This window comes from Eutrigla gurnardus (genome assembly GCF_963514095.1).
Source record: "Eutrigla gurnardus genome assembly, chromosome: 17".
In the NCBI taxonomy this organism is placed as follows: Eukaryota; Metazoa; Chordata; class Actinopteri; order Perciformes; family Triglidae; genus Eutrigla; species Eutrigla gurnardus.
This window is the reverse complement of record NC_139928.1, coordinates 16846531-16859621: the sequence shown is the minus strand read 5'-3', so window position 1 is coordinate 16859621 and position 13091 is coordinate 16846531. Positions and strand designations below refer to the sequence as shown.

Below are 13091 nucleotides of genomic sequence, written 5' to 3'. Positions count from 1 at the left end.
CAGCTGCCATGGAATCATGTGACCACGAAATCTACAAAAACCCACCTTGAAAATGAAGGTCAAAAGTATATTAAATCGTGTAAAACAGAGTTATGTGGGTCTTTAGCGTTACAAACCTTCTATACGGACGATAGCCTACTTCTCCTAGCAAGATATCACGTAGCTATGTAGCCGTCAAGTGCATGTTCAAGATTTACAAGATAATCCTTTTAAAACAAGTCAGCTGGAAAGATTTAAATCAGCCACAGACGCGTTCTCAATCAACTCATGAATCTTAGCCTTAGCTAGTTTAGCTAGTTAGCTAGTTAGCTCGACATTTATCACTTCATTTGGATATATGCTGCTAGATAGAAGTGAGAGTCCTGCCTTTGTTTACCTCTATCTCAAATCGTGGACTCAAATGTTTAAAAAAATACTTAAAAAGTGTTTAATCTGCAACTTTTTATTATTGTGAACTAAGCGTGCGCTGTGCGAGCGTGGAAACAGTAACTCAGGGCTTAGCAAACAGTCCATTTCACATTCGCACGTGTCTACATTATTTGAAACATATTAGGATAAAAGTTATTAAAGCATCTCTCCGTTTCCCTGCCTCCGACTCGGTGATGAATAATTTCAGGGTTTGAACAGCGGGGGGACACGCAGCGCCACCTTCCCACCACAGAACCGCTCGCGCTTGGCAGATGAGCGGAAACCTGATAGAGAGAAATGAGATCCCATTACTTCACTGGCAAAGGGAAATACGAGTTGTCAGTTTTTTTCTGAGCCCGGTGGCGCCGTGTGAGGTCGTCGTTATTCACCGGCATCTCTCAGGGTCGCGAGTTGTGAGAGACGCGGAAAGTGAGCCATAGAGACAGACAGGAAAGGTGTGGGGGGGGCGGGGGGAGTGCACTGCAACGCTTTCCTCGTCGTGAGCGCCGCTTCCCCGCTACATCACCGCTGTCCTCCATGCTGCCGAGTCATCACATTTCTGCAGGAAAATGAGATTCGCTTTGCCCACGAAGACTGATGATCCCCTTTAACCTCCGCCGCTGAAGCGCTACGTTCAAAAATAGCATCCGAGCCTTTTTGTCCCCGGCTCTTTGAAGGCCTCTTACATCTTATGTTGGAGCGCTGTTGACTTTGAACGTGTCCCGTTCGAGTCCTGATAGGCCACCGTATCAGCTGAGCGACTTGAGGGGGGATATTTTCCTTCAAGTGTGCACTCAATAAGCATATCCCAAGGGCAAAATGGATAGCACTGTGTTAATAGACTTGCCTTCTTCACTGGAGCGGCCTATCAGGGGCTTCTAGGAGCTCGTCCTAGAATCAGGGTTGTTACGGTAACGCTGATTTCACTCGTGTCTGGTTACTTTGCATGGAGGATTCACACGTTGCTCCACATCTAAATGCGATAACGTGGTGGGAGTAAGCGGGTTAACCATGTTAGTGACACTGAGAAACAAATATATGTCACCTAAACAGGGAGTATGAAATAATGTAGTGGAGGTTGTAGCTCATGTTAAAATTGTTAAAAATTCTCAACAATACAGGAGCTTAAACAGCAACGGCATGATGACAGCTGCTCTTTAAAATGGCTTTAATTCTTCATTGACGGAGTCTAAAGACCAGTGGAGCAAAGAGGGGCATTGATAAAAAAAATGTCAGAGGCACTTCATTGCCACCTGGCTGATTGGATTGGATTGGATATGTTTCGTGGTCAAAGGAGCATCTGTAAAACGGCGCATAAACCCAATTTAATTTCCTATAAATGCTTCACAATAAAAGTCCCCCCATTATTTCTGCTGCTTAATCGTCCTCCCTTAAATATCAGCTCCGTTTTCTTTATTGACAAATAGCCGCTAACAACTCTGCTTATTCGGTGATAAACCCATGTTCCTATAAAATCTTCACAATAAAATCCCCTTGTTATTTTTTTTTTTATTTTTTTAAATGCTTTTATTTTAACACAGCAAAATCCGTTTCCTGTCTTCCCTTTCCTCAAGACCTAAGGTTCATAAATTGTCCAGATCGGGCCCTCATGCCATCCACACCTCACTGAAACCTGAACTCAATGCGAGCCCTTTTGGCGTGTCGGATCGGATCCCAATGTTGACGATGATCCGAGTGTGACTTCGGCCTAACCGTGGGAGTGAATCATACAAAAACCAATATTCAGACAGGTGTGTAGGAGAATAAGTAAGCCCAAGTAAAAATAATCAGCTCCCACACGCCATTAACATTTATTGGACAGCTACGGTTTGTTCAAGAGACCATCACAATGCATTTCATACGGATGAATATACGGGAAATGCTTGAAGGTTGCTTGCCGAAATCTAGTGGGAGCGGCGATCATCCTCCGTGTCACATTTAATGAGATTTCCAAAAGAAGCGAGCACGCAAACTAGTTTAAAAGTATGGCGGAAAAACAGTGGGTCATATTATTCTGAACATGTAGACTTGGATGTTTTTAGAAAAGTCTGGTTTATTCTAATGAGGTGATGACTGTAATTTGTTAACATTTTGTCCTCGTTTTAAGAGTCTCTTCTGAATGGTGACGTATTTCTAATGAAACAGGATCGGCAGGCGGGACATGACGTTGGGAGGAATCTGATTGGATCCTTCAAAAGATTAGCTCATAGCCTTCTCTGGCTCTGTTACAGATGGTTTTATGGATGGATTTCATGTTATTGGTTGGTACTCGCTGATGTAAGCATGCATCATATTTTCGTTTCTGAAAAAAAAGGTGTTGGTTTCATTTTATTCTGTATATATTGTTAAAAAGTGCACAGAAAGACTGGGTGTGGTCTATAAGGTTTTAAAAAAAGGCTTCCAAGACTTTAAGCTTCCAAGAAAAACATCCCCGAATTACAACAGAATATTGCAGTTATGAGTATTTTTGTTGGTCCGCTTACTGAGTCAAAGGCTGTCAGGGGTTCTTGTAACCAACTTAGCAGCACAAATGAGATCATGACAGGAATATAACCAGCAGCCATGCTTGTGCAGGTTAAGTTTCCTGGGGAGGGAGAGATTAAGAGAAAGTTACCGGGGAGGAGGATGAGGAATATCGCGGCTAAAATACAGAAAGAGTGGAAGAATCTCATAGAGACTCAGATATGGGGGGGGGGGGGGGGACTATTCTCTGGGAACACAATGCCGGATGGCGTGCTCCAGCTAAATAAATTATCACGGGGGCTATTTTTAAGCTGAAGTGTAAATGCAGTAATCCTTGGAGCAGGAGCTGCGAAGAGCCAACACACAGAAGCCACATCAGGGAATACAGCTCTGCCTTTATCATCCCCTCTCGCCCGCCCCAGTCTGTCTTCCCTCTCTCTCCCTCACACACACACACACACACACACTCCACTCCCAATCTTTTCTCGCTTTATCCATTTCCCATTCCCCCCACCCCCCCCCTTTAGTTTTTTTCCCCTCTCTTTCTCTTCTCCCCTTTGCCTTTCATATGGTAACAGCCTCCTTTTTGTGCCGGAGTATTTTGCTCATCACTGAGCCGTCCGCGGGGACTCCACCGCCGTCTATTGTGATAAACAATAACAGACTTCTGAACAAGACGGGGAGGGGGAAACATGCAAGTGGCACACAGAGGAGCAGCAGTCACGGGACATTAGGCCACAGTGGGTCACTTCGGCAAACAAATCTTTTTCAGCGGATTTTAGAATGTTGAGAATTTTATATATATATATATATATATATATATATATATATATATAATACAGTCTGGTCCCTGTGGGAGGTTGTGGTCGGGCCGAGGGGGAAAGTTTCTCCAGGAAGTCATAGTTCCTTGTTTTGGTGTGGGAGAGGAGCAGCTCCTCTGCTGCTGTTTAATAGCACATAATGGGATGTCATTAATCAGCTCACAAGGTTAATGTGCTCGTGGCCGAGCTCTCGACTGTGTCCCACTCCTCAGGTATTTATCAGTCGGCAGAGGTTAGTTCATAGTTCTCCCACTCAGTGTCCACGCGTCTTTTCTTCTTTGTCGTTCAATATCGCTTTCAGAAATAAACCGGATTGAGAAAGCAGCCGAGGCAATATGGATCGAATCTTCAGTCATAATGAATGTATTATATTCTTGATTAATCAGGCATGTCATTCCTTTCCCAGACTTCGACGTGACGTATTCAGCCATCTTTGGCCCGACCGGCAATCCCCAGAGATATCTGAGTTGTCAGCAACTTAAAACAGAGAAAAGTCTGCAAATCTGATCTGGATTTACGGTTGAGAAACAGTGAGAAGAGATCTCGGCATCAAAGCTCTACTCACTGGACACCTTCCAGCCGCATCTCATGGCCTTTTAATGGCTAATGAATTATTATTTTTTTGCTCAGTTAAGACGGTTCAGTTGTAATAATGTTGCACCCGCTGATGAAGGCTGTGAGATGTGGCAGAAAACAGTTTTCTAATAAAATAACCCAGATGTTAAACTCAATTCTTCACAGTGATGCAACAGCACAGTTACATTTGTATTGCCTTATTAAAGCCTGTAATGCCCTAAAACTATTGATACAAAGGGGACCGGCGTAGATGTGTTAATAGAAAAGTCATTATTCCATAGTTAGAGCAGCTATCGTGGTCTGAAGAGCGAAGAAAGTCCAACTGTACATTTCCTGGGAACACAGACGTTCAGCATTTGGCACGTTGGAAGTGAGAATGTGTTGTCAGCGTTGCTTATTATAGTAAACACCATTTTAGCAGTTTAATTATGACAACACAATGCTCCAAACTCGGTGACGTATTCGAACCAGCGACCCCTGAAGACGTTGCTAAAGCCTTGGGCCAATCACACCAGCAAACTAGGTCTCCCCTGTTTTAACAGCATCTAAAGGCCCCAGAAGTTTCCTCACGCGCCCGTGCAGACGTGCATACAAATATAGACACGTGCAGGGATCAGCATACATGCGGCAGAATAAATGAGGGGCTTGTTTTTTTTTTTTTTTACTGTTCCACTTTTTGCTCCTCCGCATCGCCGTCTTCGAGCCCTGAAGGCCGTGACAGCTCTGTGTCAAGAGAGATATCCTGCATGATAGAGCAGCGCAGTAAAGGAATGGTAGCGAGCTTCGTTTGGCAGCCCCCCCACTGAGCAACTAGAGGAAAGTGTGTGTGTGTGTGTGTGTGTGTGTGTGTGTGTGTGTGTGTGTGTGTGTGTGTGTGTGTGTGTGTTGGCAGGTGACACTGGAAAAGCCACAGTAGCAAACAAATCCACCTCGACACACAACTAGAATACCAAAATACAAGCACTTTGAGAAGTGCCATTCGTCTGTCTCTTGCTCTGTATAAAATAGACTTATTTACTCAAGCTCACTGGGTTATGCTGATGAGGAGCGCTGCTTTAAAGAGATAGACGTGGGGAGGGAGAGGGTGGGGTGTGGTGGGGTGGGGGGGGACTTCCCGTCAGATGTTTATGTTGTTGAAATCAGGGCAGGAAGAGAAGCAGGCGCGCTCGCTCCGAGTCGCAGAATAAGATGACCTATTTTGAACACACGCTGGGAGACGAGGCTCTCCAAAACCTTATCTGAGCACCACAGAGGCTGGAAACCCACACATAATATAAATATATATTGGCATTTATGCGGCCCGCCTGTGCATATATGTATCGGTGGCCTTTCCCCGAGTCGTCTGAACTTTCACTTAGATTAGTTATCCAAGCGTGTGGCCCGGGAGGAGCGCCGAGCTATACGAAGGATATTATAGAAACTGATAGAAGGGCGGAGGAGACGTCGAGTGCTTCAGCACCCCGGACAGCGCCATGGATTTATCAATACACAGCACAGTTAGGCTACTGATATTTCAGAGTCATGGTCGGGGCCATAGATTCCAACTCAGTCAGATAAATGATCAATGAGTTGGGCAGACTGGACGAACTTATTCAACTAGACTACTGCTACTAGAGGAGGGGGGGTTTAAAAAAATGAATCAACCGTTAGATTTCTATTTTCTCTTGTGGAATCTTCTACATCTAAAATATGTCCTCTAAAAGTCCTTGGAATGGAAAACTAAAACTGAGAAAACTTTCTTTAAACTGCTCGTGATTCACAGCTGAATGGAGGCTTTATTTTGAAAGGGTCACAAGCCATAATTGTGGGAAGTCCTCCTCGACAGAAGGACGGTTGGCTTGGAGTTGCTTTTTGTGCTGATCGTTGTTGGTGCTGGGAGAGTGGGCCCTCCTCGACATTGTGTTGTCTGGAGAATGACCTCGGAGATCTCAAAGAAGAACTCACGTTAAATAAAGAAAAAGTCGCCATTGTGCACGGTGCGATATAGCCTCCCACATTACTTCCTTTCTCAGTTCGTAACAAACTAATATACTTATTCTACATTATCTATTCCCACTATGAATAAAATATGAAAAAAGCTATTCAATTAAATGAATAATCTCTTATCCTCTTTGCTTTTTGTCATTAGGAATGATGAATTATGTAAATGTTAATGTAAGGTCTCTATTTGATCGTGTGTGGAGCCAATATGATGAGGTAGGCTAGGGCCCGTCATAATGCCGCCCGTTGGGACGAGCTTACTCCTCCTTTAACAGATCATCACTTCCTTCCGTATGAAAGGATGAAACCCATGAAGGAATCAAATCCAAGCTGTATTTCTTTTTGCCAACTAATCCCATGAGATATGTTGAATTCTATCTCACACTCCCTGAGATTTAAAAAGCAGTCATTTTAGCCAAAAGTCATTCACATAGGAGTGATTTCTTTTAATTAAAAGTATTTATACGATCGATACCAAATAAATGACTCTGACGGAGGAATAGGGATTCTTGTAAGCAGCATTTGTGGACAATAAAACAATGTAGTATCCTTTACAAACACATCCAAAGGCTTGTCAAGGATCTCCCCGACAGGTAAAGCCTGCCTCAGTCTGTGTGTGTTCGTGTGTGTTCGTGGGTAAACGTATGGGCATGAGACCGAATCCCTGTGTGAATTGCACTGCGGAAGAAGCGCATTAATAACAGATCAACTCTCCCTTTGTCTGGGACGTAAACGTGATGAGTGGGCCTTGTAATTGGTTAGTTTAATAACTGCAGACAAACCGAGTGTTCCCCGTCTCTCATTCACACTCGCATACACTCAATTACACACCACAGAAACATGCCGAAATTGTAATTCTCTGTCAGACGCTGTTACACACACACACACACACTCCACGCATGTCAGGGAGGCATTCACACGCTGCTCTGTTTAATTTAGGTTTGGCCGATTATAGTAATTATGATTTTTCTGGAGTAATTTGCCCTTCGTTTTCTTTTTCTTTTTTGCCCTTGAAGACTGAAGCAGCGCCGGCTGAAGGATGATCGTATTCCGTCTTTTATTTTTCTTTTCTTTCACACCGCTCTTCAACTGTTCAACCAGGTTGGGAAATATGTTCGCATTAAAGGTTGTGGAAGCATCCCGGCTTTTATTGTTCTGCAGTTTTATGGCAACAATAATCTCTTTGATCATCCGAGAATGTTTTCCTGCTGATGTAACCACAGCCATAACAGCAAATTATCCTTTATATTAAGGTGTGTGTGTGTGTGTGTGTGTGTGTGTGTGTGTGTGTGTGTGTGTGTGTGTGTGTGTGTGTGTGTGTGTGTGTGTGTGTGTGTGTGTGTGTGTGTGTGTGTGTTGTGTTTGCACAAGAGAGAGAGGGTTTGTGTGTATAGTGGCAGCCAAGAGAAGTAGAGATGCCGAAATAAATTGGAAATACAGAGTATGTCACTGATCTACACCTCTAGGCCTGTTCTGTTTGTGTGTTTGTGTGTGTGTGTGTGTGTGTGTGTGTGTGTGTGTGTGTGTGTGTGTGTGTGTGTGTGTGTGTGTTTTCTGGAGAGAGTCAATGTGTAAACTACCCATGAAATTAAGATTCCAAACAGAGTTTTCTGTGTTTGTACGGCGGTGTAAATGTAGCCGTCTGTGTCTGACAATGCAAACTGTCCTTGAAATTAAGAAGTAGACCGGGAGACATTCCTCTTTGTGTGTGTGTGTGTGTGTGTGTGTGTGTGTGTGTGTGTGTGTGTGTGTGTGTGTGTGTGTGTGTGTGTGTGTGTGTGTGTGTGTGTGTGTGTGTGTGTGTGTGTGTGTGTGTGGAAGCAGATAGCCGAGCTCTAAGTGTTCTCACTACTCTCTGGAGACAGAAAGAGAGAGGAGGGGGATTTGAAGAATTCTTCGAACATGCTGACAGCTTGTCAAGGCCCTCCTACGACTGTAATGAATTTCAGCCTTTTGTGCTGTGTGGTCCCGCTGCACTGATAAGCAATGGTACTAATACAGTTAAGAGGGATGGTGTGTGTATGTGGGGGGCATGACTTTCATGACTGTCTGCATATACCATAATAGTCAAGCCAAGGTGTTTATGTACTGCAGGTACTTGTCCCTTTTTTCTTCTTCTTGTTTTCAAAGAATGATCACGATGGTTACCAAATCTATATCAGTTACTGTCACCATGACAACATAATGTCCCCTAAACTTAGCTAAACTCATCATCTTTCCCTGATCCTAAGTGGCAACCCCCGGGGCTGAAAAATGAAGCCAATGCGGGAATGCCAAAAAAAAACTGCAGTTCCTTTAATGACCACTTGAAGCTGCCTCCAAAAGCGAATCGATCACCGTAGCCTCCCATGTTAAATTACATACAACAGACTCACCACATAAATAAACTAGTTTGCCATTTTTCAGCTGAATATGTACTTTTACTTTGATATTAATATTCCATTCTGCTGGTAATACTTTTGCTCTAGAATTTGAAAAACAAGACTTTTACTTTCTACCTCATGTTCTTGGATCTAAATACTTCCACAGAAGTGTCTCCTTTCAAAGTATGAACCTGAATTCTCAGCTCTGTGTTGCCCTCGGTTTCACCTCCGGCAGTTGAATAAAATAATATATAAAATCACTAATCCACACACACACACACACACACACACACACACACACAAGCTGTTGTCAGAGTCGGGGCTGGCATGTATCTTTGTGCCTTGTCATCACATGCTCCGACTGAGCTCTAAATGTCACTTGTCTCTCTCCGCTTCATCTGCCTGACTCATCCTCCTTGTCTTCACTCTGCCTGTGTGTGTGTGTGTGTGTGTGTGTGTGTGTGTGTGTGTGTGTGTGTGTGTGTGTGTGTGTGTGTGTGTGTGTGTGTGTGTGTGTGTGTGTGTGTGTGTGTGTGTGTGTGTGTGACATGTGCTGGTGTGTATCTGTTTGATGGACACGCCGCCTCTCTCCACCTCCCTTTGTACGGCGCCTGCAAGCACAATGCTGCTCGCTGCATTGATTTTCTCGTGCCATTTTATAATTATGTCCCCCCTTCTCTCTTTATTCGTCCTCCCCCCTTCTCCTCTCTCTCTCCCTCTGTCTCTCTTTTATCCTGTCTCTCTTATCTCTGCCCTCTCCCTTCTATTTTTCTAATTCCATCCCCCTGATCCATTTTTATGCCTCACTGTGCCCGTGCTTGTTATCTCGGCCCTTTTCCCTTTCTTTTCCTGTTTGATCTCAACTTCTTAATTTCCTCTCTCATCTACGTCACTCGTCGCTCGGTTCGGTTTTTGCACCCCGCCCCAACCCGCTCCAGTCCTCGCTCTTGCTACGACGATCGTCATTGTTTCTCTTTTCCCAATGGCAGCACTGTCTCTCCGTTTCACACCCACCGATTCATTTTCTGTCTGTTTTTTTTCTTTTCTCTTTCTGCAGCCTCTCTGGAGTGCACTCCATCTTCACCGTAGCCTGACGAGGAGGAGGACGACCCGGTCACAAACGGACGCAGATGCCCACCGCCTCAACATCCAGCCAACATCCCCAAGACTTCTTTGTGGAACAATCGCCGTCTCACACCTTTGGTCTCCCTCCTCATCCGATCTGGAGAAGAAAAAAAAAAGAAAAAAAACTTCTTCCCAGCCACTCCTGAGAAGCTCCCACGAGTTCTGACTTGCCGTTTCCTCGCAGTCCAAACAATTCCTCACTGCTTCCTGGACTCTGACCAACAGTTTCCATTACAGGCGTCCCATCTCCAGTCATCTCTGACCTTTCACAGCCAAAACCTCCACCAGACCTCTCACGCTATAACTCCCACACACCCCTCAGAACCACTTCACCCCGTCACCCTCAAGATCCACGCCGACAGCCCAGCACCCCCCCCCCCCCCCCCCCTTCCTCTTTGCAACAATTAAGCTTCCCAGAATTCAACACTCGCCTTGGCTGGGTTTCCTAAAAAAGCATTTAAAACCGAAACATAATCTCTGAACCATCGCCTTGTTTCATGTGTGTGCGCTGACTTGCTGTTAGGGAAACCTGCCCTACCTGCTCCGGTTAAAAAGTGACACCTATAATCCACTTTTTGTCAGTCGAATCCAAACCTGCTCCGTTTGTGGCGCCTAAATGTGCGTTTGTTCCCACGAGTACGCTTGCCATGTTATCCACCTCTCCTTCCTTTTATCCATCCTCTTTATCTGCTCCCACAACGGCAAAGGGATGACACACTTTTATGATGTGTGTTTTTTTGTGCGTAGATCCCCTGTTTGGACGCCGCCTGGTGAACCATCCCCTGACTTTTTGCCTTCTCCATATTGTGGATCACTCCCTTAGGATGGACAGTAAGGCGGAGGGAAGTTCACTGTGAAAACAACCAACAGTTAGCCGGGGAATAAACACTGAACCCACCCTGGCATCACATTAGGCACGGTTAGGTTGGCTCCTCCGAAATGAACGGGCGTCATCGTGAAAAGCAATCTGAAGGAGATGAAGCAGAACCTTGAAGGGGGGGGGAGGGATGAACTGCGAGCAGGAAATTCCCTCGGTGTCCCTAAAAGCACTGTACTAGGGCAAGGAGGGAATGGGAGTGGCTGACGGGAGAAACGAAGGAGCCGGTTTGGCGAAAAAAGAGGCTTCATGAACCGAGAGATTCTTCGACTTGGAACTCTTTACTGCTAATGAGGAGAGAACAGGAAGAAAAGACATCACAGATAACAAAAGAGGCTTTTTTTTTTCATATCCTCCCCTCTGTATCACCAACTCTTTTTTTTATTTATTTTTTTATTGCTTTGTCTGCTTTCCATCTCGCAGCTTGAGACTATTTTTAGATGAGACGTATTGGAAATAGTGTTAGAAAGGAGACGTGCTGTGCACACAAGCTCATCGTCTGTCAGTGCGTCGGGAAGATCCGCCGCGTTCTGTTTATCTCTGATGAGAAACTCAATCTCTGCTGTCGATGTGAATAATGGCCACTCACTGTTGATATTATAGGTATTTTAACTGCACTTAAAAAAGCACACGTGTCTGTTACCAAACAAAAAACAGCTGTTCCCACAGCCGTCCGTCATCTTCTTCACTTTGTGTGTGAAATGCATTATCATCATCATCCGCTGCCATGACCTCTCGATATCAGTGCACCGGTGTGAGATTTATCAAACGCTTGTATCCCAATGCTGGTAAAGCATGAGCTGTTGTCATGGCAACAGAATATTTTTCCTTCGTGGATGGGAGCTGTCAATCAGAGGTGCATAAAATAGCTGCTGCGGTTGGAGCGGGGGGGTGGGGGCGGGAGGTGGTGGTGGTGGGGGTGTCGGTCGTCTTCGGGGCCCCAGAGAGCCGTTGCATTTTAATGGGATTCTATTTGTACACGGGTCCCTGTGTGTCCAGCCATTCATTGTTTGGATAGCAGCTGTAGCCTAATGCGGCAAAGACCCGGGAGCAGATTGAATATTATCGATCAGTTCTTCAGGACGTACAGTCGATCCAGGACTACAAAAGTGTGTGTGTGTGTGTGTGTGTGTGTGTGTGTGTGTGTGTGTGTGTGTGTGTGTGTGTGTGTGTGTGTGTGTGTGTGTGTGTGCGTGTGCGTGCGTGTGTGTGTGTGTGCGTGTGCGTTTACAGTCACACAGGAATGGAGATGTTCGAGCTAAAACACAAGTGGCTATTTCACAGTCGGGTGGAGATGCCGTGTCCGTGTCTGTCAAAGCCGTGGGAGGAAGGGTGGGGGCCGGAGCTGCCGTTAACTTTGGGATTTCTCCGCTGTCGATATGTGAACTGGGAGCAATGGTTGGCGGTGGTTTAAAAAAAAACGCTGGCACGTTTGAGTCCTGGCTTCATTTGTTCATTTGTGCAAAAGACTCGCTGACTCAGCGATTTAACTGTTTTCATCAAGATAATGCATTTATATTAGATGATTGTGATATTGTTCACTGCAGCCTGTTGTTGGCATTAAAGTAAGAGTTTGGCATTATGGGAGACGTATTCACTGATTCCACTCTCATGTCTGTACTCTTTGTACGAAGCTGATGCCAGAAATCTGTTAGCTTAGCTTAGCATCAAGACTTGAACGGGGAAACAGCTAGCCTAACTCTGTCCGAACTCCTCTAGCACTTGTAAATCTCACTAATGAACTCATTTGTCATTTTTACTGTTTTTGTATGACTCCTTCTGACTATATCGAAGTAAAAACACAACAAATGTATTCGTCCATTAAATGTAAAGCAACAGTTAGCTTAGCCCGAACATAAACACTCTGATCACTTTGAGTGACAGGCGAGTGCCATCTAAGGTCGCGAGCCGCTAGCTGTCTCCTCTGCTGCATCATGGGATAAGTCACCTCTTTGCCCGTAATTGGATAAACCGAGTCGAAACTGCCAAGACGGGGACGGTGACACAACGAGCTTCCCTTTGGCCCCCGATTTTGGATTTCACGACATCCTGAAGAGATATATTATAGGGAAAAGTGACTGGTTCATTTTGATACCTTCAGGCAGAGCCAGGTTAGTTGCTACGCTACGCTAACTGCTGACTGTAGCTTCATATCAAGCAGACAGACACGAGTGAAAATATTCCCAGAATGTCAAACTGCTTTCAATCAAACCCTCACGTTTTGCTCGGATGCGCAGAAGCACATAATCAAGGTCCATGCATTCCCCCAAAATCCGTCGGGGAAATGAACACAAGGCTGACTCCTTTTTGTGATCTTACAGTATACCAACCACTTTCATTGAATTTCATCATATTTTTTTAGGGGGGATTGTAAAGAAAGCGCCGTGCTGTCGCCGCCCGTTTCAAAGTGGCTGTAAAGGATTATTGAAAGCGTTTGTGTCAACATGGATTCTCTCTCGGAGCGTCCTTTGAAAATGG

General features: G+C 45.0%; 1 protein-coding gene across 2 annotated transcripts in view; it reads left to right on the top strand.

Annotated features, from left to right (window-relative positions):
* The window catches only part of samd12 (sterile alpha motif domain containing 12), an 81976-nt gene extending 71240 nt beyond the window's left edge, over positions 1-10736 (top strand). For both annotated transcript variants that reach the window (XM_084032764.1, XM_084032763.1), the window contains exon 5: positions 9669-10736. In XM_084032764.1, coding sequence (XP_083888890.1) covers positions 9669-9700 — 32 coding nt within the window. In that variant the 3' untranslated portion in view covers positions 9701-10736. The remainder of the gene's footprint in view (positions 1-9668) is intronic.
* The last annotated feature ends 2355 nt before the right edge of the window (positions 10737-13091 follow it).